General features: G+C 37.1%; 1 protein-coding gene across 1 annotated transcript in view; it reads left to right on the forward strand.

The window, feature by feature from the left end:
* The first annotated feature begins 3,429 nt into the window (after positions 1 to 3,429).
* NUP133 (nucleoporin 133) overlaps positions 3,430 to 27,738 on the forward strand; it is a 37,124-nt gene continuing 12,815 nt past the window's right edge. The window contains exons 1-19 of the mRNA XM_072856329.1: positions 3,430 to 3,677; positions 6,393 to 6,511; positions 7,328 to 7,431; positions 8,519 to 8,626; positions 10,412 to 10,543; positions 13,201 to 13,371; positions 14,015 to 14,170; positions 14,263 to 14,333; positions 14,905 to 15,052; positions 15,931 to 16,078; positions 16,792 to 16,949; positions 18,107 to 18,198; positions 20,488 to 20,651; positions 22,265 to 22,359; positions 22,481 to 22,705; positions 23,704 to 23,826; positions 24,280 to 24,379; positions 25,375 to 25,617; positions 26,848 to 26,981. Coding sequence (XP_072712430.1) covers positions 3,493 to 3,677; positions 6,393 to 6,511; positions 7,328 to 7,431; positions 8,519 to 8,626; positions 10,412 to 10,543; positions 13,201 to 13,371; positions 14,015 to 14,170; positions 14,263 to 14,333; positions 14,905 to 15,052; positions 15,931 to 16,078; positions 16,792 to 16,949; positions 18,107 to 18,198; positions 20,488 to 20,651; positions 22,265 to 22,359; positions 22,481 to 22,705; positions 23,704 to 23,826; positions 24,280 to 24,379; positions 25,375 to 25,617; positions 26,848 to 26,981 — 2,676 coding nt within the window. The 5' untranslated portion in view covers positions 3,430 to 3,492. The remainder of the gene's footprint in view (positions 3,678 to 6,392; positions 6,512 to 7,327; positions 7,432 to 8,518; positions 8,627 to 10,411; positions 10,544 to 13,200; positions 13,372 to 14,014; positions 14,171 to 14,262; positions 14,334 to 14,904; positions 15,053 to 15,930; positions 16,079 to 16,791; positions 16,950 to 18,106; positions 18,199 to 20,487; positions 20,652 to 22,264; positions 22,360 to 22,480; positions 22,706 to 23,703; positions 23,827 to 24,279; positions 24,380 to 25,374; positions 25,618 to 26,847; positions 26,982 to 27,738) is intronic.

Raw genomic sequence — 27,738 nt, forward strand, 5'->3', positions numbered from 1 at the left:
CAGAAAGAAGTATAAACCAAACTGTCTTACACTCACTGACTGTATTTTCCATCGTTGCCCCCTTCAGGTTTTAGTAATACTGTATATCTGCTATGTGTTTTTTTTAAGCTACTGTTAGTAGGAAGAGATGCAGTTCCATGGGGGATGGTATTAACAGCTCTAAACACAGCTGTGCTACTCCTAGTGTATTCCAGAGGCCTAAAGCTACACAGAAATGCTTTTGATCGCAGGTAAATACAATTTAAGTAAAATTAAACTTACCCAACATTTGCTGAAGGAAAGGCCAGACCTTATTCAGAACTGGTAGAGATTTCAAAGTGTCCTTGTAGCCCTGGTGCAGCACATTATATAAGACCATCTCTCTCTTATGCCGCACGCACAAGTGTTCAACTTTGGCCTAAACATATCTTCTCTGTGTAGAAAAGTAGTAAAGATGATTTCCCAGACATTCAAAAATAAATGTAATTAATTTTACATACGTGTATATCAAATATGTAATATAAACATTTTTCAGTTTCTGTCACTGGTTGCCATATTTTAGTTGATACCTATGGGCATCATTTTGAAGTCTTTTATTAATACTGCCTTTTTCACCCTTGCCTCAGAGGCCAGAACTATTTCCTTCCTTAACTTTTGCTACCCAGTCCTGACTTGGGGCTGAAATGCTATCTAATTTCTTTCAAAACTACCTTGCTAAACTGAATGTATTAGTTAGGGATGAGTAGTTGGAGACTTAATGAAAAGTCAGCTCTCAACGTGTGCTTCATCCCTTTACTGTCTTCCTAATTAGTTTTCTGAGTCTTGACAGCATGAATGTTTTCCTGAGAGAAGACAGACACTGAAAATAAAGTGTCTTGAGTAACTTTATTACTTAAACTACTTATTAAACTATTTATTTTAATGCTTAAATAGAGTATTGATCACAGGCTCATCACTGCAGTGAATAATTGGCATCTCTGAAAGAGCTAAAGTTCTTTCAACTCAGGTTTCAAGTAGTTAATGCAACTTTTTGCTTCAATCTTCTGATACAGAGAGCCTCTTTTCTGTCAATACTTTAGTCTTTGAAAAGGGAGTGGATTCCGGTTAGGGAAGTAGCAGAAGAGAATATCCTGCCTTTGTGATCTCTGCCAGTTGTTTTCACATTTCCACTGCTCGACATTTTCAGCTGTCTTGAATGGGGAGAATAGTTTCCAGTTGCTTAAGGGGTCTTAAACTCATGATGCAATGATCCAATAGATTAATACTCTGACCTATTGGGGAACTCTGTATTCTGATGAGCAAGACATTACATTTCATATCTTATGAACAAGAAAATGGTACTGATCTTTTATACACATCTTTGTTTAAACATCTGCATAGTCCCATAACACGTATTCAGTTCATGAGAACTTTGTTTGCTCTGCAGATGATGGAGTTTGCTGCTATCCTTTCAAACTAATTTTCTCTCAAAAGAGGTAGGCAGCTATTTGTGGCTAGTCTACCCAAGCAGTGTTTTGTACACTGTTTTTCAATCCATCGATCAATAAATAAAAAACAGAAGTAAAAAGACTATCAAACCCATATATTTTGAAGTTGTAGCTCTAATATAAGTCCACTATTTCCATTCTCTTAGATCAAGTCCCCAATAGGTCAGTATTGTCAAAATTGCCTGCTGGACATTCACCTTTTCATGTGAAAAACAAGTACCACACGAGTCCCAGTTCAAGAACTGGTTAAGTCTCTAACAGATATCGGCATAAACTATTTCTGTGTCGAAAATGAGATGTAAAGGTTGAGTTCCATCCTCTCTCCTGAAGATGGAGCTCTTAACCCAGGGCTGGGACAGCAAAAGGCAGCCGAGTAATTCCCTGAGGAAGTGTAGCAAAGTATACAGGATTCAATCAGCAAAACCCAACTGCTCACACTGCATCATCTTAAATATTTTAGAAATGAAGGGGAGCTTTAAGTTTTTAAAATAATTTGAGTGTCACCATTCATGGATGTTGGGAAATGTGGATGTCAGCTTGAATTTTACTCAGTTTTTCCCCATTTGCTTGGTTTTGTGTGCATTTTCTGGTTTGGTTTGGTTTGTTTTTCTTGAAACAACAGTAACGTGATGATTTAGCATCGCTGCATGGAGTATAACAGAGAAGGCGATATAGAAGCATCCTACATTAATGTAGCAGTATAGTGAAGCTCCACTAAATGTTCGTATTTTGCTTTTCCCATAAAATCAAAGCAAAAGGAGATAGCGTGAAGTTCAAAGGCAAAGCACTGAAACGGACAGGTGCCTCACACTTTAGTACTGCCAGATGAAGCATCTCAAGTTTATCTCCTCTGCATTTCAGGTTCAGTCATATTGGACCACGATCCACATAGAAAGCTTAACAGCCACAACTCTTTAATCAACATATTTTTGGAAAATGATGGGAAATTTTTGAATATTCTATTTTTAGTTAATTTTACCGTAACTAATTAGCTTCATTGATAATATACATACAACTCAACTTCTTCCCCAAGTAGATGGTACATACATACTTTCTGAAAGCTTTTTCATACAAACCAATGCAGATGAGTATTTTCTTTCAATAGGAAAATTTAGTCCCCCTTTAAGACTAGAATTGAATTCTGTGCCATCAAGTAGTTGTCATGCATGCTTGTTATTTACCACAGATGTGAAACATGCCAAGGTTTGCATGGAGTAAGTTTTCTTTTTTTTTTTTTAGTAGAAATTTAGGGAAAAACACAGGTTACAGCACAGGCTATTTTAAAGATTAGGCAACTCTATTAGTAGAAAACACTTCCTTCCAGAAGTGCCAAACAGCAGTTTGCAATGGTCTTTCGACAGCAGTTTATTGAGCGTATCCAGCCACCTTTCTCTGCTCGAGCTGGTTAGCACCAGAACTGCATGAATTCAGTGAAAGATGGTTCCCAAATTCAGCCTTGTGAATCCCTCTGTGAGAGTCCCAAACGACCAAGCGTATCCAGCCTTCTTCGGGAAGATCCGAGCGAGCGGACCCGTTTTTGAGACCACCCGACACAGCTAGCTGCGTAACCTGCTGAGTGAAGACAGCGGCCTCTCAGGCTCCCGTACTGGGGAGGAGGGCACGGTAACAGCCATCCTCCGAAGGTCACGACGTGCCAGCGGGCCTGCAGCGGCCTTGTTCTGCGCTCCCCCTCCAGAGAGGGAAAATCCTCTTCCGAGGGCGGTGGGAGCACTGGTGCAGCTCAGATGGAAACTGGACACTTCTGCCTTAACGCTTGAGTCTGTAACAGCCTCGATGTATTTATGAGGGTAGTTTCCCGCTGCGGGGTCTATCGAGGAGAGCCGGGAAGACGGCCACCGGCGTGCGAGCACCGTGCCGTGCCTGACCAGGCAGCTAGCGCGGGGTCTCCGCCGCTCCCCGGCAGGGGCTGCGCCGCGCTCCGCTCTTCCCGCCCCGCCCCGGAGTGACGCAGTCAGCCGGCGCCCGGCGGGAGCCCAGGGCCGGCACCGCTCCTCTCTCGCCAGCCATGTTCCCTTCGGCTCCCGCCTCCCCGCGGACTCCCGGCGGGTCGGCTCGCAGGAACCTCGGCAGCGCCGCCCCCAGCCCTCTCTCCCGCCCGGGCGGCAGGAAGAACCTGGCTGTCGTGGCGGCAGCCAGCTCCCCGGTGCTGTTCTCGCCGGTGGCGCGGAGGAGCGGCTCCCTCTCCGCCCGGTGAGTCCCGCCCCCTCCACCCGGCCGGGCCCCGGGCAGGGGCGAGGGGGCGCGAGCCGCCCGTTCCCGCCGGGCCGTTGCCTCGGCCCCGGCCCCGGCCCCGGCCCTGGCCCTCCCGGCGCGCTCCGAGGCGGGGCCGGCGCTCCCCGGGCTCCCGCCCGCCTCGGGCCGCGCCGCCCGGACCCCGAGGGTTTTCCCCTCTCTCTTCCTGTCCCGTTTCTGGAGTTAACCCCGAGCCTTCCGTTGCCGGGGTTCCGCGGCCCGCACTGCAGTCGGGGCTTGCGGGGCCGCGCTGCCCGTAGTGCAGCCGCCTCCCGGCCCGCTGAGGGGAGGGAGCGGGAGCCACAGCTCCCGCCGCGCGGAGCGTGCAGAGCTGCCCGCGGCGTGTCCCCCGGCCCTTCTGCTCCTCCGCCGGCTCTCTCCGGCCACCCCTTCCGCGGCGACCTGCCGTGGCGTTACCTCTTGCTGCACGAGTGCAGAGTAGATTGACTGCAGTTCCTGTCGCCTGCCTCGTTGTTCAGGGGAGACCTGCTCGCTTGGTATTTGGGGAAGGAGTCTATCACACACAGGTTACTGTTACTGAGGATCTGAACAGACGCGCTCTTTGTTTGCTAAAGGAGCAGTAATTGTTGAGAGAGCTAATAGGAAGTTAGGCTAGCGATTAAAAAAAATAGCAAAAAAAGTATCATAATTAAAAAAAAAAAAAGAGGCAAGTGTTCACGTGCTTGCCATCTGAATCTCTGCCTTGAGTCTTACAACCAAAACCCAGATGCAGACACGGAGGATTTTACATAAAATCCTAGGTTACAACATTGCTGTTTCACGAATGCAGTTTTATCATTTGTTTTTCTGTTGGGATGTATTGTAAGATATTCTGTATCGCTGATCATCCTTAAATCTCTTTTCAGTAGTTTTTCTACAATATCCTTTTGAGATGTGTGTGTGCTAGGTCATCCTAGTACTCAAGAAGCTGCATGTGGTGTTGTCATGATGTTTTCTGTTTTGCCTTTTATTCTGTGTTTAGTAGCTCAGATATTCTGTTTGCTGTTTTACTGTCCTAAATAATACTGTACTGTCAAGACACTGTCACTCTGGTAGTTGGTTTCTTTTACGACTGTGCTGAGTATTTTGGACACCAGTACAGATTTACAGAGTAGAAACTTTCCTGCAGTGTATAAATTAGCCTTTCTTTCTTCTGTATTATTTTTGCTTATTGCTTTCTCTTATGCAGGGTTTGGTCTGTAATAAGACTTTTCCTCGTATCTCCCAGTTTGATTTCTTCAGGAATCTTTGATAAGGGATCTTTTTGAAAGATTTTGGGAAATTTAAGTCCTTAATATTGTCTAGATTGTATTCACTGACTTTTTTTCCCAGAAAATTCTGATAGAACTGTTAGGCATTAACTTTCTGTATGAAAAGAAAAATCTATGAGAGTTACTAATCTATGTTTACTCATTGTGCTCGTTTACCTTCCTACAGGAGTAGTAAGATTTTATTAGTCTGTGGTTTCTCAGGTGCTCTCAGATTCTTTCTAGGATATTTGATGTACTCTCTTCTCGTGGTGATAAATTCTGACTGAAACATTTTAGAGTTGAACAGTTTTAAGGTTCTTTAAAAGTGGTATTGTATATTAAAACTATAAATATACAATACCATGTGTTCACTGTTATAAATATCTCTTATTAGCATTTGAATTTGAGGGTTCCTCAGATATATCCCTGGTATAGGAAAAATAGGAAAATAATAAGATCCTCTGTATTTAAAAAGAAGATAAAATAGTCAAAGTGTAGGCATACCCCCCAGCTTCCCCTCTTCTTCCTTCCATATGAATCAAAACTGAAATTTAACATGAGCCCAGATAAATTTCAGGGGTTCAGAATCTCTTTTCTCAGGAGCAGCTATTTGTTGTTGAGATAACCAAGATTGCCCATTTTCAGTTTTGGGGAACTTTTACTTCAGGTCTGTTTAACATGGTATTTTTCCAAACCGGGTGTCAGGCTTGTCTTCTAGCTGTGTATCATCATCTTTTGGCATTTCACACTGGGGAGGTCTGTGACATCATTTTACTTGTGAGGAGAAATAAAAAAAGTGCAGTATCTTGTAAAAGCAGATAAATTTACCCACTTAATCATGTTCAAAAGATAAGACAGACCTATGCTGTTCCAGAGAGAGGAGGTGGGAGAAGATGCAAAGCAGCTTTTATGAATTATATTGTGAGACAAATAATGACTGAAACAGATAAGAACTGCAGTCTCCACAGTAAAACAAGGGCAGCAGAAGTGCTAGCTGATCCCAGCTGCCGCGGGTGTTCAAAGTGTTGCACAGTGCGTACTGCCCAGCAGTGTTAGAACTAGGGATGGAAGTGGGCCCCGCAGTCAGGGAAGACCTTCTGTTGAGCTTCTCCTGGCATTGTTGATAGCTTTGTTCTATAGATAACCAGAATGTAGAGAAGCTCAGCAGTGATTTTGTTGCTGGGGGAGGAATGCATATTCAAAATCAGTTCTTAAAAAAATAAAGGAATTTGATGACAGCTAACAACTTGTAAGGAGGCCACCACGTTAGTGCTTTAGATGTTGCTCCCAGAGGGGGCATGTTTATTTTACATAAACCCATTTAATTGCATCTATTTCTAAACAGATACTAATGAAGTAAATGTCTGTTGAAACTGATGAAGAAACAATAAAAAACTAACCATAGCTTTTTGTTTTGTTTAAGAGCAACTCCTACCAGAGTTATCCAGCATCCCTCAGCAAGTGAAACTGTTAACTATGATGTTAAGGCTTTTGGATCCTCTCTGCCTGTTAAGGTTATGGAAGCCCTGAAGAAGGCTGATGGTAAGAACTGATTTTATCTGTTATTTTTCTAATGAAAATTGACAAATGAGGGAAGTGTTAATATGCTGTTGATGCCATTTAAATGCTGACTTTACAGCAGAAACTGAAATGTTTGTGCCTTGGTTTGAATCCAACTTGGTTAACTATGTAACTAGAATTGTAATAACACCCATGTGGATATGGAGATATGTAAATATCTTTCAGGTGCTGTCTTAACCAGTATATCATAAAATCCAAGGTTATGAAGAAAGCCAATAGTAGGTTTTTAGTAACTTTTGCGTATTGGTTCTTTCTCACCTTTTTTCACTTTGTTTTGATTCTATTGTTTCCTAGAGTGGATGCTCTAATTTTATTTATTTATTTTTAATGCACATTTGTTATCACTTCTGAAAGCCCCAGTGATACAAACCTTTCCCTGAGTTCAAGAAATAGTCTTCCTAATCAGGTTTTTCCCTGTGGATAAGTTATCTTTTTGTAGAAGATATAAGAGGAACCAAAAATGTGTATCTGAAAAATAATCTTAAAAGTTGCTGAGCAATTTACAAAGCTATTATAATCTGCTGTGAATTGATGGAAGTAGCTTCTAGGATTGTCTTGCTTTTTACTCTCCGAAGCTGAGCGTTTGTCAAATGGATTTTTAAACTATATGTAGTAATTTGGTATCTTAATCAAATACATGGAAATTCTAACATGGAAGTTAATTTAATAGAAAATATATTTCTTATTTTCACATGAGAGTGAAAGTTTATTGGTTTTAGGGTTACTCTGCAGTGTTTTAAAAATCTGAATGCTTTAAAAAAATTACTTTTTATGTAGCTGATGACCAGCTGAGTGTTCAAGTGGATGAAAGTGGATGGGCCTGGCTAGTCCATAAAGAGAGGCTGATTATTTGGAAGATTGGTCAGTCTCCAGTAGCTAAGGTAACTGAAAGATCAAGATGGAAAAACTTCTATACTTCATGCTAGTTGAACAAGTTATTCAGTTGTGGTTTTTTAAAGCAAGAGTTTCTTTATAAACTGGACTTTGTCTGGTTTCCCCCAAAAGCAGCGGGGTTGGTATGAAGTCATACTAACAACAGTAACTGAAACTCAAGCTTTTGAGGGAGTGTAACATTTTTATATTCCTCTCTTCATTTTTAATTGTCACCTTAACACTAAGGTTAATTCTTTGCATTTTAATAGGTGTGTCTCTTATGTTAGATAGTCTTGATAAAGCTTATTTTAATAGTTAAAAACTAGTTGACATGTTACAGATTGGTTTAGATTATTCTGGGACTGGTTTTCAACTTGTCAAAAAAACGAAAAAGGTTCATTTCAACTGTGCTGGACATATGTTTCATCTAGGTTTCTTATGTCAAGAATGTTTTGGTTTTTTTCCCTCTGGGCAGTGTTTCTTTCAGCATCATTTCAGTGAATAGCAAGTACAGTCAGAGGGAACCTGTAGTTAACAAAATCAGTAGCTTTCAATAGTGCAATGTATGTTAATTATACAGATTCTGCACTTACAGTGGAGTGTCAGGTCTACGCATTCTGGTACTTGTAGAGCTTTTTCAAGGGATTAAAATTTTTCTGCTTGTTTAACTTTGGGGGGGGGAAGGGAAGGAGGAGTTTTTCCCCTCTCCACTCTGTTAGTACCTAGTGAGCTTTCTCAAGCACTTGTAGTTTAATTTTGTATTGCTGCCTTGTTAGCATATTGTATTAAGGAATGGTCAAATAATTGCACCTCTGAAATAAATAATTCAATATTGTAGTGTTGTGAGAAACACTCAGAAATAACTAAAGAAAAACGGTGATGTTTGAAAATGTACAAGTAGGTGTTTTTTAGCTGTTTGCTGGTTGTGACAATCTTGCTGAAAATGTCTTGTGACATTCTTTTGGTTGCCTTACACAGTGTCTGGGCTAGTTGAAAATTAATTTTTAGCAGGGTCAAGAAGTCTAAAGACTTTTTGGCAGAGGAGTAAGTTCTTCCAGTCTCGTATTTATTATGGCATCTCTTTCTTTCTTACAGTTATCTCTGTGCAAGGAACTGCAGCTGCCACCCAGTGACTTCCAGTGGAGTTCTAGTTTAGCAGCTATATCTTGTCTCAGTTCCTCGGGTGAAGCGCCTTCTCTGCAGGTGATTGACTTTTAAATTTTAGTGTTTTAAAATACTTTTAGGGTAACTTTGAATATGTCCTATTTTATCAAGTACTTATTTGAAAACTGCATTTGGTGTTGTACTATCTATTCAAAAGGTCAGGATTGATAGTTTGCAATAGATATGTTTGAAATCAACAAAATTCTGCTAGTCTTTTCAAATCACACCATTTACATGTTACAGGATCAGATTAAGTAATAATTTTCCTAAGGATTACTTGGTGTGCTTTCATAACAAACAAAAATACAGTAAACTAAGAAGTATTGTGTTAACAAACACCAGGGGAATCAATATTCAGTCTAAGCAACTGCAATTTAAATGCATGCTGGCTGAAAAAGTTGTTCAGCAGTGGTTTAATTCTGAGTAGACATGGATGAGAAGTAAACACCAGTACCCTCCCTTGGCTGGTCTTTATAAGGAAGCTGGCACTGGGAGAACAGAATGATTTAATCTGTTTTGACTCATTACTTTCCTAAGTGCCTTTTTGTAGCATACTGTGCTAGAGGGTGAGGTTTGAAGATCAGTTAAGTTTTCTGAAAGTATGTTAATATGTGTGTTACTATAACTCGTGAAGAAAAGAAGCTGTCATTTTCAGCTTGGGTGTAGTTTTCAGTTAATATATGTGGTGCTCTAATAAAACTGGATAAGCAGTTGTCTTTGGAAGGAAGAAGCAGCACAGACTATGTAATGGGATCTTTTCTTTTGACTTGTTATTGTGTTACACTTCCAGATGATGAAAAGCAATCTTAATATCTTGTGATTGGCTTACAAAATTCTAAATGGTCTATGACTTAGTCATACCCAAAGAAGTTCAAAAGGAAGTAATACACCTAAACCAACATTTTTTTTTAAATTTTTGTATTTCATCTTTCTTCAGCTTGTGAGCTGTGCATGGATACTATGGTTTTATAGAGTGAAGTAGAAATATTAGTCGTAGAAAATGTTTCACTAAAATGAAAATTATTAAATAATGGGCAGGAATCACAAAGGACAATGCATTCTGTGGTGGTTTTGTCATTGTGATGATGTTCATTAGCCAACTACTTTCCTTTGTGAAGATCTGTGTTTAGTCAAAAATCAGTTAGAAAACTCCAAGGAGCTCAATAACAGCTCTCAGCTACAGTTCTATTGTTGTGTGATTTTTATTTTTTTTTTCCCAACAACCAGTACATTAGATACAATGCTTTCTGTCCACTTTCTTACTTGTTCAAGTAACCTCTACTTGAACACAGTCTCTTGCTTCATGCTTTGAATTTGGTATCTGAGTGATTTCCTGAGTCAGAAGCCCTTATGTAGGCACACTGTAGGCTTATGTCTTTATGAAGAGAAGAGCTGTGTGATTCGATATTTCTCTTAATGACACTAAAGCAGTTTCTTTGCTAAATTATAGTCTGGATTTTAAGTCTTCCATAGTGGCTTATAACTCTTGGCATCTGGAATTCTCCACAGGCTCTTTTCTGTCTTGCAGCTGTAAGTTTTGTTTGCATTTCAGTAGCAGACCCTGAATTATCAGGAACAAGAACCAGTAGAAAATATTATTGTTAGCAAAATAAGCGAGTATAACATTCCCTGCACATATTAAGTTATGCTACAGAATCGTTTTGCAATTCAGTTCTAGGTTTGTCAGTGTGCCTCTGTACATATTTACTACTTTTTTGTGTTTGTCACCCACAATCTTGATGTGCAAAATAACATGTTTTAGTTAAAGCTGCAGTCTGATTACTATTATCTTGCATGTTCTGTTAATTATTTTTTCACTTCAAGTCTCTGGCAATAATGGTTGCTACCAGTGAAGGTTCTGTGCGCTACTGGCCCAATCTTGCACATGAAGGTTCCTATACGGAGACTTTTACAGACTTCGGAGGCTCTCTGTGCAGTTTCCTAACAGCAGCAAAGGTACAGTACAGTATGATTTATATTAAAATACTGCTTTAATTCATAATTTAAAAATTAAAAAGTGTGCTCCACATTATCAGTCTTAAATCTCCAATAAATGTTACAAAGCAAACTATCAAACATTCTGAGGAGTAATTTTGGAGATTGTTGATGAGTGTGATGATCTTAAGTAGCAGAGATGACTAGCAGTCATAAATAATAATGTTAAAGTTGGGGAGGCATGCAGGATGCAACCACAAGGTTAATAGGACTGTTTTGGTACCTCAGCCTATGAGGAGTGTCAGTATTACTACTGTCATTACTTCCAGCAGTAGAAACCCTGCTATTGCAAAAACAGAGAACTACTTCATCTGAATCCGCAGACCACACATTCAACGTCTTCTGGTATAGCTCACTAGTGACTGAATTTGAGAGATTTCTGTATGAAAGTAATGAACTAAGTATATTATGAATTGTTATTAGACATTCTGTTTTCTGCTGTTGATGTGCCTAAGTGGGGAAAACTCTCAAAATGGAATATATCCAAAAATTCAGTGTGTGTTACAATATGTGTTATCTTCAAAACTAATTGTTATCAATTCAATTGCATTTTATCTCATGACCTTTTCAACATCTACTGTTCATATCCTGTATTATAAATATTATTTTAGGGCATCAGCATGTCATGAACACTTGCAAACCTAATCAGAAGACAGTGATCTTAAGAAATTCGTCATTAAGAGTTTCAAGACGTTAAGAAACACTAATATATATCTACCTTATTTGGGTTGAATTGTGCCCAAGTTTCAGATAGTGAGATGAGGAAAGCAAGGTCTTATCACTCCTGTAGTTGAAACATTGATATCAATCTGAATTCAGAGCTAGAGGAACACTTTTTTTTTTCAGAGCAGAACCCTTTTATTAATAAGTCTTCTAAAGCTGCATTATTACGTATATGATAACTGTACTTAATTAGTCATCCTGTCACTGGGCAGATTTAACCTTTAGCAAAATGTTTATATAGTGTGATGATGAAAATGGTGCTTTTGGTTGGTTGGGTTTTTTAAAACTTTTTTTTTATTTTGTTCTGTGAATGTTTCCTGTACAGGTAAACAGTTCATTCTTTCAGCAACCTCCAGGCCCTTAGCATTCTTTTTTTTGAAAATTGTTGTACATCTTACAGGCTTTGTTTGTTCCCTGTAACATACAAACTTTGATCAGTTTTGAATTGAAGGCACCTTTTTTTTAACGCCTTGGTGGTAGGGGGCATGAAGGCTATGTCTATGTTAGCAAGTAGTGAAAGGCAATAGTTGAGAATCTGTAAAGTAAAAAGGTTAGTGCTGAGGGAATCCCACTATCTACGCTGGTCATTTGCAGGGAGAGGGTTGTTATTTTAAACTAGTTCCAGCCTAGCTGCATGAAATGAATGTCTGTTAGTGGTCAGAGCCCATCTTTCAGTTTAGTTTCATTCAAAGGGTGTACAGCTGGTACGCTCAGACTGCTCTGTGATGTGATATGATCCAGCAGGTAGTATGTGGGGACTCACAGAAGGTTGCTTCAGAAACAAACTCTTGATACTAATTAAAGTGCTAATGTAGATGCACCCATTAAGACAGGCAGGAGGTGCACTAACACAAGTCTCTACCTCCTAAATGAGGTATATAAGCACCTACAATGGAGTGCATATTTTGCATAATGCACAAGACTTTTCACACTTTCTCTGTGCAAAGGTAACGCTGTTTTTCATCATTAGTATTACATGAGATTTTAGTTCTGTTGTTAAACTGAAATGGAGTTTCATTGATAAAAATGTCATGCAATTATAAGAAAATGAGTCTCTGCCAGTGCTAAGTACCAGTCAGATGTTTGACTTAGTGCTAATGTTTATTATTTCTTTAAAAAACAAAAACAAAAGAATTCAAAACCAACAACAACAAAAATACAAAACAAAAAAATCAAAACTGACAACAACAACAAAAAAACCAAAACAAAAAAACCCAAAACCAAACAAAAACAATAAAAAACCAAAACCCCAACAGAAAATTACTTCTTCCTTTGTATCTGTATATTGTTTTCTTTCCTGGTCTTACACTAACATTGTGATATCTTTTCTCAGTTCTACATTCACTAATGCACTATTCACTTTTGAATTACCTATCCCACTCTTTGACATAATCAGATGGAAGATTTGTTATGCAGTTCATTTAGATTAGCGTCCTGTAGAATAGGATGCTAGTTTAAAAAAAAAAAAAGTTAGTGTGCTTAACATTTCAAGTTTTAAATGCACACATGGAAGTTGAATGTTATTTAGTTCATAATTCAACATATGAATGTTACGTGTAGTAGTGCCTGTAGAGATTGATTAAATATATTTTCCTTTGATATTTTTCAAAAATATGGTTTAAAATTTAAAAAAGGGTGTACTGTGAGCTGTACGCTGCACTGATTCAAACACAGAGAATAATGTGGAAAATTTGTTTAAAGTCTTTTGATGTGATAAATGCTTTCTTTTTTTAAATTTTCTTTGTTAGCTCTCAAGTACTATGGATGCCTTGTGTCTTGTTCTTGTTTAGTGTTTACCCTTAGAGGCTGACATAGAGAATTTTATCTCGCAATAGAATTGTTTGAGGAATGTGATTTTTATGTTTTTTAATATAGTTGCTTTTTCTTTTTGTTAGGGAGGAAGCTTTATTTTATCATCTTCCAGAGGCCAGCTAGTTCGATTGATACCAGATAGTTCCGGCAAGATTCATCAGCATGCCCTGCCACAGGGTCAGGGCATGTTTTCTGGAATTGGTAGAAAAGTTTCTTCTCTTCTGGGTATATTGTCTCCTGGACATGATGCTGTGGTAAGTTTGAAAAACATTCATATAGTAAGCTGCTTTAATTTCTCTCTAATTTCTAGCCTAGTCTTTAAGAAAAGAAAAAAGACTGTGTAAAGGAGATATTATGACCAAAAAAAAAAAGACAAAATTCAACTCATTTATGTTACTCATATTTCTTTGAAATTTGAAAGGAAGACAGAAACCAAATAAAACTGTATGCTTTGTAGAGGAGAATGCTGACTTGCTGTTCAGATCTGAATAAAAGGAGACTTTAAAGTGGTAATGCTTCCTGGGGAATACGCAGTGATTCAAAGTCTTGCCTCTTTCTGGTAATAGCCTCATTACCACTTGAAGAAACTGACAGTAACCTGTAGTTTTACTTTTCTGGTTTAGGGTTGCCAAGGGTTGGTGGTTGGGGTTGAGCTTTGTCAATGAACTCCACAGAAGTAGGAAGAAAGTATGAGAAACATACTTACTGTAGATGTTCTTATATTGATAAAATAAGAATTCTCTTGGAAATTATCATAATACTCTCATCTTGTAATGTAACTTGCGTAGGTTGTCCAAGGAAGTGATTTTTTTTGTGGACTGAGAGTGGTGTAGATTGTTGTATCCAAATATTAAGGCTGTGCTTTAACCTTTTTAGCTTTTTGGTTTTTAAATGCAGATTTCTAGCGTTCTTTGGGATGAAGAGAGATCAAGCTTTTATATGCTAACAAGTTCAAATCTAAACAAATGGGAGATTGATGACTCATCAGAACGTTATATTCTTAGCTGGGATATCAACAGGATCCTGAAAGAACATATTACAGATGCAATTTGGGTAAGAGCCAGCTCACCTGGAAAGGGTTTGTGTGTTTGTTTAATTAATAGCCTATTTATATATAGTTATAAGTCAGATGTATTGTTTTTTAGGGTTCTGAAAGTAACTATGAAGATATTAAAGGAGGAGTAAATATACAATACATGGATTTGCAACAGAATCGGTAAGGAAGTACACTTTCATCTGGTAAGACTTACATTAATGAGATAAATGTGTTCTGTTTTCTTGCAAAAAGTTTATGTAATTGCACTTTAATTTTACTTGAGTGCTACTGTTGATAAAATAAGCTTGTCATATTAGATAACTAGGTTATCCTATACTTCATGCTATCATTATCTCTTTAGCATTACAAACTCGTTACCTAAGAATAATTCCTTTCACCTTTTTTAGTGTCATTTTATCAGGTTTTGGTATTTGTTTTGTCTTGATATTACAAAGAGAGCAAGTAAGCAATTGTAACTTGTTCCAGCAAATGCAGAGAATTCAGTATCTCTTGTATTTAATTTAATTACATAAAATCACAACTGCCTTGGTTCGGTTTTGTACTGCAACATGAATACTATTAAAACAGCTTGAAAGAAAAAAGGTATAGTCTTTCTTGCCAAAAAACCCCCCAATATTGGAAAATATTTATTTGTGATGGTACTTAAATATCTGGCTTTGAGTGGAAGAGTTTGAGCAAGTAAAATATGTAATAATAATTTCTCAGTGGTGTGATATCTGTTGTTGAATAGTGATGGACTGGTGATACTTGCTGCAGCATGGCATCCTGGAGATCGTCCATGTCTTGTCTACTATACTCTGATAACAGTAGAAGATAAAGGCTACCAGATGTCTGATGATGTTGTTGTGGAGGTCACACAGTATAATCCATCTTTTCAGGTATGCAAATGAAGGCTCTGAAACTGAGTTAAGAAAGCACAGTGTTTCAGAATATTCCTGTACATAGATCAGCTATCAGATTTTTGTCTAAAGGAAAATAAAGTTCTCTGTGTCAAGGTGTTCTTAGAAGTATGTATTTGTAGTATTCTGAGGAAAATGTGTACTAGCATCTTTAAATGTTTAATAGTAACTGTATGTAAAGCTTATGCTTTACATTTTAAAGTATAAGATAAAAAAGCCTCAAAAATAGAAGTCTAAACATCTGATTATTACTGATTTATATTAATTTTTGTCCTGTCTGTGAAAGTGTCTACAGAGTAATTTTATGGCATACTCATGCAATCCATTTAGAACAGATCTCAGACTCTGAGACTCTTGTAGCTGGACAAGGAATTAAGAGATCTGTATTTTGGTCCTTGCTAGACAGCTGGCTTGCTGGGAGGGGAGGACACATTGGTTGTCCTTAGTGTACCTCTTTTGTGCTATCTCTTCTGGAAGCATAAACTTGGGCATTAACTTTCTTTGGTAATCTTCTTCCACTCTTTCCCCTCCCCCCCTGCCTGTAATGGCTTCTTAAAATTGAATCTTAAGATGGAAGGAAAGTGTGAAAACTGTAGAATAATTGATCTGTTTACTTATCTGTCCATGTGAAATTAGCGACAAGTTAATATATATGGAAGAAAAAAACCCACAGGTTCTTAAGTTTTAGGGCAAATGAAAAGTGGTTTTATTTGGTGTTTTAGGTTATAAGTTATATCCATATCTTCTTGTTAAAAATTAAAACAAATTCAGGCAACTCGGATCAGCCTATAAAATGTTAGATGTTTGTTTAAGGCTTTGATTGTGTATGTGGTATTGTTCATATGTAATGCTTTCAGTCAGAAGAGGAAGTGTTGTGCTGTCTGGTAGTCCCAGATTACTTTAGCCATGCTGCTTACCTCTATAAGGAAGATGAAGTGTTTGCTTGTTCCACTGGAACTGGAAGAATTTCTTTACCACAGGAGAAAATAATATTTGGCATACAAGGTAATATGCGGGGGGGGGATATCATATTTTTTGTTGATACTTTCTAATTCAATGTTTTTACAGTATTTAGATTTCTCAGAGAGCAGAATCATATTTATGCTCCTTTTTTTCTTTATTAAATCTTTCAAGTTGGGAGTTTCTCATGAGTGTATGGAGAAAGCGCTGACATGACATCTGGTGTTGTTATTGCTTACTCTACAGTGTTTCAGATTAAAATGAAGTCGATCCCTACTCTTGGTATATGAAAGGGTGGGGTTTTTGTCTGTGGAGTGTTTTGCCTTATTTTTAGTTCCAACATTCACCGTGGATTTTTTTTCTTTCCTTGAAGTTAACTTTGTGTCGAGGCTCAGCCTAAAATTCATACTAGGTGCCTGTGTCAGATGTCTTTAAGTATGTCATCCTTGACCTTCAGAAGTGTTTTCAAGTAGGACATGTACATAGGTCCTTAGGTAGAATTTGAACCACCTGAATCTTGATTTTTTTAAAATTTTTTTTTAAACTTGCAGTATCTGTAAATCTGCATCTTGAGTAGCAAATAGTATCCACAATTTCTGTAAGTCAGGTGCAGTTGTCAGTTACTGTTGGTTGGTTCATGACAAAATTTAATAATTGTCTATGAAACTGTTACATTTTGTTCTTAAAGTGGCATTTATGTGCTTTTTTTCCCTCCTTTTTTTTTCTTTTTTTTTTTTCCCCCTCTCCCCTCATCTTAGGAGATAGCATTTTAGGAGCAGGTTCCTGTACTAGCCTCCCTATCTTCTTTACCAAAAAAAGTGGACTTATCACCATCTTGTCTAGGGAAAACATTTCTGTGCTTCCTGAAGACCTTGAAGATTCCCTGTCTTCTTCTGTTGCTGGACCAAGAAGTGAGGTAATGTGTGTTTGCTTGGCTGGTTGAAAACTGAGGGTAGAAATAAACTTTTCTGGCAGTTCTGAATTTTCATTGTGGAAATCCTAGCTTGTTTAAGTTTTAAAGGTTTTTTTTAAATAGAGACTCAAACACTTGTAACGAAGGCAGTTTTCAAAACCCAAGAAGTTTTACAACATCTGACAGTTTGGGTAACTTTTTTTTTTTCCCTTTGTTTTGAAGTTGAGATTTCTATGAATTATTTTTTTTTCCACATAGATTTGTTACTGTATGTCACTAGGCCTGATGCAACACTACTGCAGAGACTCAGACTTTGTTCTCACTTTTTGATTGGGATGGTTTCTTCAGTCTTTTATCTGTTACTTTGTGCATATGAGACACTTTTTTTTCTTACCATGCTGTGAAAAGCTTGGAGGCTACCCTGAGGAGGGCTATATAGTGGCTGAATATTGTTTCTGTTCTGTTATATTTTTTTAATACAGTGTTATAAAAATGTTAAAGTATTTTTATTGATATTCTGTGCAATGTGCATTTAGGAAGCTCTTATTTACATCAAACATGTTTTGTTTAAAATGTATGTGCCCTGGAGATGTCCCTGGAGTGGGAGGGAAGAATAGAAAAGTTGTTACAATATAAATTAGAGAATATTTCTATGGGGTAGTAGTGAGTTTCAATCCTCATTTCAATTAAATCACCTTTAAAATCAATTATTATTAACTAGTATTTTAGTGGAAGACCTTTGTGGTGATTGCTCAGATGGAACTATATTTTTCTTATTGAACTAATCTCTAGTTAGATTTGTCTGCACTTATATTGTTTTTGTGGGGGATAGTATGCATGAATATCTCTTAAATTCTATGAAAAATGTTGGCTTTGAATGTTAAAATATTTAAAATTACCATAAAAAGTTTGGTGAAATAAGTTGGCCTAAGTTCCTTTGTGGTTTGTGTGAATTTTATTAAAATGCTTGAGGTCAAACCACTGTGTGACTTTCATTGTAATGTATCTTATGGGCTTATGTTTGGCTTAATAAACACAACTGCTTCCAGGTGGCATTTTTATTTTAAATCTGTGTTGTTGTGACTTAGAAAAATTGTTTTCATTTCATAATGAAGATTGATACTTGTCTTTCAGCTGAAGTTTTTACTTTGCATTTTCAGAGTCCTGCATTTGACGCAACCAGTAGGCTAGAAATTATAGCTCAAGAAGATAAGACTAAACTACTGAAAGCTGCTTTTCTACAGTACTGCAGGTAGAAGTTGCACTTGATTTTTGAGACTTTGTTTGTTTGCTATTCTTGAAGGCACTCTGACTTTTGAGTAAGAGATTGTCTTGGTAAAGATACTCTTGTCCTGTTTTTAATTAAAGCTATTTTAATGACACGTGCACATCTTTATTAGGAAAGTGTTAGATACATCTTGAGCTAGTGAAGAAGTGATACTTGCTAGAAAGGAGCAGACTTCTATAATCTCAATGACTTTTCACTTACTCTGCATAAATTCTGTGATTTTACATTACTGCCAGTGAAACAACTTTGAACTTTGTTATTTTGATTTCTTTATTCTTTTAGTAAGTGGTGTGTTGTTGTTAAAAAACATTCTTTCCTTTTCTTCCTCATTTTTATTTGCATAGCTGTTTTCAGTAGTACTTCTGAATATGTTTAATTACTATTTATGTGGCCATGAAGACTAACTAGCATGGCAGATTCTGTGGCAAGATGATATCTTTTCGGACTGACTGATATGGGGGGAGTGGGAGTGGAAGGAAATACACTGTTCATCAAACTATCCTGATTAAAGCAACCTGACTGTTGGGAGGCATGCAATGCCTCTGAAAGGTTTTATGTTGAGATGAGTGACGTAAACAAAGGAGGAAGAGGAGACATAAGAAGATAAACAGAGCTGTAGACTTAGTTTAATTATATTTAGAGGGGATTGTTTTTAATATATAGTTATTAAACAAACAAACACACAAACAAAAAACCAACCCACAAAGCCTCTTAAGACTAATCTCCTTGAAGAGTCTTAAAGCTTGGAAAGAACAGATTTAAGATAATAGGAAGTAGGAGTGCTTTTGACATAGAGCTGCATGTGAGGTAGAAGATTATGAAGGGGATTAGGCACATGTAATAAAGGATATCAAGACAAGATCTGTAAACATGCACAGAATTTAGAAAGAAAATCTATATCTATTCACAAGTGGACATGTCAATAAACAGAACTGCTGCTGAAGATTGCTGTAGTCCTGAGGTGACTGGAGTAGCTAAGATCTGAGAGCATAGGTAACAAATACGAAAGTTGATATCACTGAGGGTGTGAACAAGCGGGTTGGAAACAGGGTCAGAAGAAAGTAGGAGGTAGTAAGGAAAAGAATGTGAAACAGTATGAAAGTTTAATGTTATTTTGATTAAAATTTGGGCTATATTTGTGAAACTAGAAGAAATTAATAATTTGATGTGTATAGTGTTGATTCAGATTTCTTCCAGAAAAATAGTATGGTAAAATGAATGGAGAAATCTTCCACAGAACAGATGTGGCAATGGCCTGTCCAGATGGCCAAGCAGTTCATGCAGAGCAAATAATGAAAGGTGGTTTAATAGAAGACTCAGTATATTCCAGTTTATAAAAGTATAGTTTGCTCTAGTAAACCTTTGTGCAATTTCTGGATGCACTGCTGTTTTTTATTTCAAGATATCTTGGTCATATAAACATTCAGACTGAAAGTCTCATGAAAAATATAAATATTTCCAGAATCAGGTAATATATTAGAATCACAGTATCCCTTCTCAGCCAGAATACTATAATTTTTAGTCATGAAATCAAATCAGTGCTTGTTGTGAATATTGCATACTTCTTACATAGAGTTCTTCAGTACAACTTAATATGTTGGAGGTTTAAGCATTTGGATGCTTCTTTTACAGAATCACAGAATCGTATAGGTTGGAAAAGACCTTTAAGATAGAGTCCAACCGTAAACCTAACGCTACAAAGACCACCACTATACCATGTCCCTAAGCACCTCATCCAAACGTCTTTTAAATACTTCCGGGGATGGCGACCTGAATAGAATAGCATTCTCTGAAGTTGTAGGAAATAAGACTAATGCATTATATTTGCTGAAGCAATTTTCCTGAGAGCTCTTACTCTGTTGCCATTTGTGGGAGTGATTACATGTACTCTTGAGAGGATTTTCAAGTAAGCAATAGAAATTCGGTGACTTAGCTACCAGAGACATCCAGACTTAGCTCCGTATGATGGATCTTTTCTCTTAAATAATAATAGGGATAATAAAATAAAAAGTGACTTGAAACACTTCCTGGCTTATGCTTTTTTGTTGTATAGATTGCGCAGCCTACTTGCTTTAAAAGAATCAGAATACCTTTTATCCATAATTAGTTTAAAGATAGCCCAAACAATGCTTGATGTTTGTAATCTAAAGCACTTTACAAAAAGCATATCAGAAAATACTACTAATTGCGTGGTTCTTGTTCCTATAATCCTATCGTTTTTATTTCACATACTTTGTATTTCTTTTATTTCAGGAAAGATGTAGTCAATGCACAAAGCATGGTAGTTGAGCTTTTTCCAAGTAATGCAGATCTGGATTCTGATGCTGAACTGGATAGGGCAGTGACTCAGATCAGTGTGGACTTAATGGATGATTACCCCGCCTCTGATCCAAGATGGGCTGAATCTGTACCTGAAGGTAAACATAATGGTGTGGGGGTTTTTTGTTGGGGTTTTTGGTGGTGGTTGTTGTGGGGGATTTTGGTGGAAAACTGTCTATAGTACTCTAGATAAAATTATAATTTAAGCTTTGCAAAAAAGGCATAGGTGTCCCTTGCCCTATTCCTCTGCTAGATGTATTTCCAGAAAGACTAGAAGATGCATCCTATGAGACTTACAGATAAACTTGCCATCTAATGTGCTTGGTTCTTGACTTCATATAGCAAACACAAATGGCAAAGACGACATTTCTGAGAAGGGTACTTTATGCAAGGAACACGTGGTATCACTTCAGTGTTTCCATGATTCCTTGGATAGATCTAAATTATTTTCCACAAATAGGTATGTTGAGAGAAAGAGTTTATTTGTTCATGCTTAGCCCTTTGTCAGCGTGGCTGCACTGCTTCTGGTAGGCTTGGATCCTGGGTAGAGTGAGCTCCTATCCCTCTGGGGCGTTGGTATTTGTCTGCCTAAAAGAGGACTAGAAAAATTTAGGGTATTTGTTGTGCATAAAGGATTAAAGCAGACATGTTTTCAGCAAGAAACTTATTTGTTCATGCTTCCCATTCTCTTATGAACAGTGTTAATTTGAAACTGTCCCCAGGACCTCTAGGCAGCAGTTGCCAGTTACTGAGCAGAGACTTAGTTTGAAAGTTCATGTAGTAAATAGTTATAGATGGATGATGCTTCCTGCTGTTTCTGTGAGGCAACCGGTTAGAAATTGTTGGGCATCAGATCCTTAGCATTTTCTGAATCAACTTTATTTTTAATTTGGCAGCTTATCTGCATTTATTCTTGGCTAAAGCAAGAAGTGAAAATCGATAGCTTATTTGAAATAGTTTTGCTAATTTTGCTCACAGTGATAGTTCTCCTGAGTTTTTGTATCTTGGTAGTCCTTTGGTTTAAAGCACACTTAGAATATACAAGAATTCTGATATAGGAAAATAACTTGGGCTCTGGAGAATTCTGCTGAGGTGAGATACTTGGGAGGATACTCATGAGGAAGCTTCCATCATCCTTAGTGACTCCTTTAAGGACCTGATTGTCCAGACGGAAATGTTAGCTGGCTTTTCAGATGCAAGCTCATTTGAGGAAGAAGAAAATTAGAGCAGTGCTGGGTAACCATTTATGTAGTGCAGTGGAATTGTGCAGGCAACACAGAGTCAATTAGGTCTGAATGCCTGTTAACACTTTATTTTGTTGTAGCTGTGGTCTAGGGCATAATAAATTTTAGCAATAGCTAGTCCACAATGAAGATAAAAATTTGAATTTGAATCTCACTAAAACTTGAATAGGTTGGTGAGCTGCTATTTTACCAGCATAATGAATTGAGTGCTTTAATATAGTTGTACTGATCTAAAGATACTTGATTTCTTCTAGAGGCTTTACTTCAGCTATGATAGAGTTCAAAAACCACATTAAAAATAGCAAGGTAAGCAATATATAAATGTGTGTGCATATATTTTAAAAAGTATCAGTGTGGTAACGCTATAGAAATTTATAGAAATATATTTACTTCAGAGGCCAAAAAAAACCAGTTATCAAAGAAATGAAGATATCAAGTGCTCTGATCTAAGATTTTTCTCTTTTTAGAAGCAGCTGGTTTCAGCAACACATCTCTCATTCTTCTTCATCAGCTAGAGGATAAGACAAAAGCACATTCATTCTTCATTGAGTTTCTTCGTCAGGTAAAATTCTGTTCTTTTGGTATCAGCACACACAGTAGAGTATTTTGTCTTAAAGTAATTCTTCTAGAACACGGTTTAAAGTGCATGTGGTGGTTTGTTTGGTTTTTTTTTTTAACAAAAGGTTGGTGTATTTGAACGTCTGGGCAGTTTTCCAGTACGAGGGATGCTGATGGCAACTCGGTTGTTGCTCTGTGAGCATGCAGAGAAACTAGCAGCAGCTGTTGTTCTCAAGAATCACCACTCCAGGCTGCCTGATCTAGTGAATGCTGCTATACTGATCGCATTAAACAAAAGGGAGTGTGACATTCCACCAAGTCTTACCCCTGCAGATGTGTTCTTTCGAGAGGTAAGAAACCTGTTATTTCTGAATCATTGTATAGTATCACATGTAGTAAGTTGCAATGCTTCAGTGTATACTTTGAAAGTTTTTCCCTTTGAAAATCAATTCAACTTTACGCAATTTCCCTTTAAATAGGGATGGTATGGTAGTATTTTCCTCACTTTAGTGTACATACTTTTTTATGTCTGCAGCTGAAACATGAATTCTGACAAATTTCATGTAGCAGAAGTAAAGTTGTTATGATTTCCAGCTAACCTACATGGATGAGCAATGAAAAAGACAAGTTAAATTCTCTGGTACCTCAGAAAACATATGCTAAATTATCATTTTTAAGGGGTGAACTGAAGAGTATGAAGCTTTCCAGATAGGAGAGCTACTTTGAGCTGTCCTGGATGGAATTGTATCAATTCAGTCTCTCATAATTTTTTGTCCTCTCTTTAACATTAGTGAATCTAAGCTAGTTCTCACTTTATGCTGGATTCCGGTCAAGTACCCCATCTTTATTTCTTTCTTCCTTCTTGAGAAGAACTATACACAAAACATGTATTCTTAGGAAGTTTTTTCCTGTAGAGGATAGTAGTTGCTAATGGAAAAAAATAAATAGAAAAGAAAATAGAAATAATAGTCTGCTATTTTAAAGCAGGTATGTTATCCAGTATACTTTATCTAACACGGGTTCTACTGCCAAATGTTTCAGGAGAACATGGATGAATATGCTTAATGAAAGTTTATGGAGTTGCCTTCAAAAAAGAGGATTTTTTTTTTTTCTTCCAGATTTAAGTCCAGAAATAAGGCAATTCTTGAATTCTAAGTATTGTAGGAAATATAAGCTGGTGATTTCATTATCCATTTGACTAGTTGATACCTTTTAATATTTTTTGGCTATTGATGTGGTTTCTACTAATATTTGTTTATTTTTCTGTACAACCCATAAGTTGGCTTTTACGTATTGGCTGGTAATGGATATGTTTGTGCTCAGTGCAATTTTTCTTTCTATCTTTAAGGTGTCCCAGATAGATTCCATCTTTGAATGCTTACTAGAAGAAGAGGAACAAATCCTGAAAGATTTGCCTATTGAATCGATTGAGTGGGCCCAGATAGTTGTCAATGTGAACAACATCATTAAGGTATAGAACTGCATTAACTAAAATGTTTGTGGGAGGGGAAGGTAAATATTGAAGAGCACTCAACAAGTTGAGTGCAGTACATCTGAGTTACTGATATGAGACCAAAAGTGAATGCACTTTTCACATTTCCAAATATATTGGGAAGTAAGAGATGGTCTCATGCAGAATTAGGGACATTTCTTTTCCTCCTGAGCCATTGCTAAAGAGAATTTGAGAAGTTGCAGCATTGTTGGAAGTTTTGAAAGCCATGAGTATGTAGCAAAGAGTGAAGAGCTCATGCTTGAGCACTGAGGTTTCTTGCTCAGTCAGTATGTGCTCTTCTATACAACTGAGAAATTGGTGTAGGAAGAAGGGTGATATTAAAAAAAATTTCAAAATTATAAGACAACAACTTTTATGGTCTGTGTATATGCAGGTAGACTTTAAAGTATCTATGTCCTTGCCTTTAAATAGGACATGCTACAAGCTGCCTGTCAGTATCGTCAGTCTAGAGCCTCTTTATATAAAACAGGAGAGCTTCCAGAAAGAGAACCTGAATATATTCCATGGACAGGTGAGACATTATTATTACTAGTTTATTAATTATCTATGCTAAACAAAAGTACTTTTCATGAGTTTCAGAACACAAGAATTTCGATTCGAATGTTAAAAGCTGCTACAAGGTTGTCAGTAAGAATAGGAGAAGCTAAAGTTTCCATTTGGTGAATGAAATAGAATGAATCAGTGAACACTTATTTTGTCCAGTATTGATGATAACTCTTTAAAACTTGCATTGCAAATTTGACTACAAAAACAGAGTTTGGGAGAAAAAGCTGCTTTTTTTAGAAAAAAATTTTTTTTTTTAGTATGCACTGGTTCCAGTTGCAGACCTATGGGATACATAACATTAAAATTAATTATAAACTGTGATCTATAGCTGTTTTAAAAGGACTGATGATTCTCCACTTCCTTAAGTGTTTTAGTTTTTCATGTTATTAAACCATTAAAACATCGGACCAAATGTTTGCAGAAGCAAGCACTTTCCAGCTGGTGCTTAAGCTTCCCTGTGGCCTCTATGTATGTGCTTGTTTAGTGCTCTCAAGATAAAAATCTTTTGAAAACCAGGACCCATGCAAGCTATTTTGGGGTGTTATGTCTTGATGACTACATCCAAGTATTTAAATCAGGTTAACAGGAGTTGCCTTTTCCTTGTGTGTATTCTCTACTTTGCTTACAGATTGTGCAAGTGATTCTTGTCTTATGAAAAATAGCTGGCATTGATTGTTGACAGCGTAGATCTGTGTAGTTCAGAGGGTGGTTTTGTTTCTGTTCTTTTTTGTTTACTACATTTTGGCCAAATTTAATATGTAAAGGTAGATGGGAGTATGTGTTTGTTTTGGGGTTTTCTTTTTTTATAGTATTGCTTTGATTTTTAAAATTAAAAAGTTTATTAGCTTTTTTCCTTTCTATTTTTTTAATTATATGTAGTAATGTTTTTGTTATACTTCAGCATGGATTCCTGTGGTGATAGGATTATTGTTTTAATGTTCACTGTGTCGTTTTCCCAAGCATCTAGCGGCCTTCGTACAGCAATAATACGTCAGCATGGAATCATTCTGAAGGTGGTGTATCCCCAGGTGGACAGTAACCTCCGTAGCATTGTGGCTGAACAGTTGGTGGCACTACTGGATTGTTTTCTAGATGGCTATGTTTCTCAGCTGAAATCTGTGGACCGCCCTGCTGATCAAGAGAGATACAGCAATGTGGAAATGGAATATGTGCAGAAAAGATCAGAACTCCTGTCTCCTCTCCGTAAGTACTGTCTGTTTTCCTTAATGCAAGGATTAAATGTTCCATTCGATGAGGAAATGATGCAATTCCAATGGAGTAAATGGCATCTGTGTATGAATTCTATTTGTTCTACATGTTTGCCTTCAGAGTATAAATTACTGTTTTTATGATTTAATGGGAAATTTACAAAATAACAGAATATAGAATGGCATCCCAGACTGCGCCCATACCTCTAATAAGACATGTTGCTGCTTGAATTTTTTTCTTTTGCTAACTTGTTATATTTTTCTAGAGAGAATTTATCTTGTGCCAGGTGGCTGAAAATAGCCTATAAATGGACTTGTAAATGTTTATATTGTTGCTAGTTGACATAAATTTATATGCCTGAAAGTTTGTTTAGTGTTTATCAAGGAAAAAGTTACTTTTCAGATCTTGATTATTTAATAATCAAACCTGCTGTTTAACAAGTCAGATGTGGTCAAGTTTTTAATGAGTAATTGAAAGCAAAGACCCCTTGTTAAGTGGAAATAACTCTGAGCAAATAAGTTTTAGTAAGCTTATAAAGTTTAATTTTTTTAGACTAAAAATGAATGCTATAAATAGAACAGTCTAATAATCACTGCCTTTTAACATTCTTAAACCTTAAGAAAAGTATCTTAAACTATCATTGTCAGTTTTGCTGACATTCATGGGCTCTGTTAGCTTGGAAACACATTTTATATCATTATGTTCAATCTAAAGTTAATATTTCCTTACAAACAAAATTGAGTGTTCTGCTAACTCATATGTATTTGAACCAAAATGAAATATTTTAAATAACAGGATTTGTATTCAAATTATGTTGTCTTTACTTGTTCTATTTGTTATCAAAAGCCTTTGCCTGCTGTTTTGTCACTTTGTGTAATTAAGTGGTAAGATATTGAGTCACGAGTTGATTTTTTTTCCCTCCCCCAGAAGCACAAATAGCAGGTGCTGCTAATTTTCAGAGAAAATAAGTTGTATACTGGTGATTTAGTATTCTAAACTTCTCTTCTTCCCTCTTGTATTGGGGAAAGAGGTGGTAGATACGTGAGCTTGCATGCGCACACGGTATGGATGCAGAAAGGTGAATGTTTCTTTGGGAATGTGTAAGTATCTCTGTGATGTAAACACTTGAAACTTGTTTTCATTTTTCTGGTCTCTGCTCTTAGTCATCCAACAGTCAGAGATGAGCTTGTTTGATATAACTTATTTTTCTTCCTGGTTATTTAGTTTCCCTGGGACAGTATCAGATGGCAGCTGCTTTAGCAGAGAAGTACTGTGACTTTGATATCCTGGTGCAAATGTGTGAGCAGACAGACAACCAGGCCAGATTACAACGTTACATGAGTCAGTTTGCAGATCAGGTAACTCTTTTTTTCTAATTCCTTTAGACAGTGTTTTGTAATACATTTGCACCTGAAATGTTGCAAAAGTTGTTACTGGAGGGGGGGGTCTGGGTTTTTTGATGCATATGTATTTACATAGATGTACGGAGGTAATGTGGAAAATTGGAGTCAAGATTCACCTTGCAGAACTCAATGGCACATTTTACCTTGAGACTGCAAAACAAGTCAGCAGAAATATGGGTGCTAGCTGTAGGGGCAGTGGCTTTTCATGGGACCTTTTTTGTGCCTCAAACACATTGTCTCACTCTTAACATCTTTCGGCATTTTGTGACCTGCTTGCTGAGGTGCTGTAGTGAGTGTACTGTTGTTTTATTAAACTAATGTAATATAAATTTAAGGATAATTTCCAAAAGAGAAGATAAGATTGTTAAATGTATAAATAGAAAAGTAGTTAAGAAGAGTAGGAAGATAGGGATGTTGCTGTGGTCTTTTTTTTTTTATTGTCCTGCCAGGTACTTGTTGGACAATTTTTCAATGTCTGTCAAAACCTGGTGTAAAAACCTCTAAGTGTGCTGAAAAATTGGAAAGCTGAAGGAAAGGGCAATAGAGACTACTTGAAGTGAGGGGGACTGGGACAAAATTTTCCTAATTTGAGAGTTAGTGAGATCAATTTATTTAGCTTTCCACAACAACTGTGGAAAGAGAAATCCTGCAGTCTACAGGTTTCCTAATAGAGTACAGAAAGGCTGTTTAATAAGAACAAGCGAAAGTATTG

This window comes from Ciconia boyciana, chromosome 3 (assembly GCF_034638445.1).
Source record: "Ciconia boyciana chromosome 3, ASM3463844v1, whole genome shotgun sequence".
Taxonomy (NCBI): Eukaryota; Metazoa; Chordata; class Aves; order Ciconiiformes; family Ciconiidae; genus Ciconia; species Ciconia boyciana.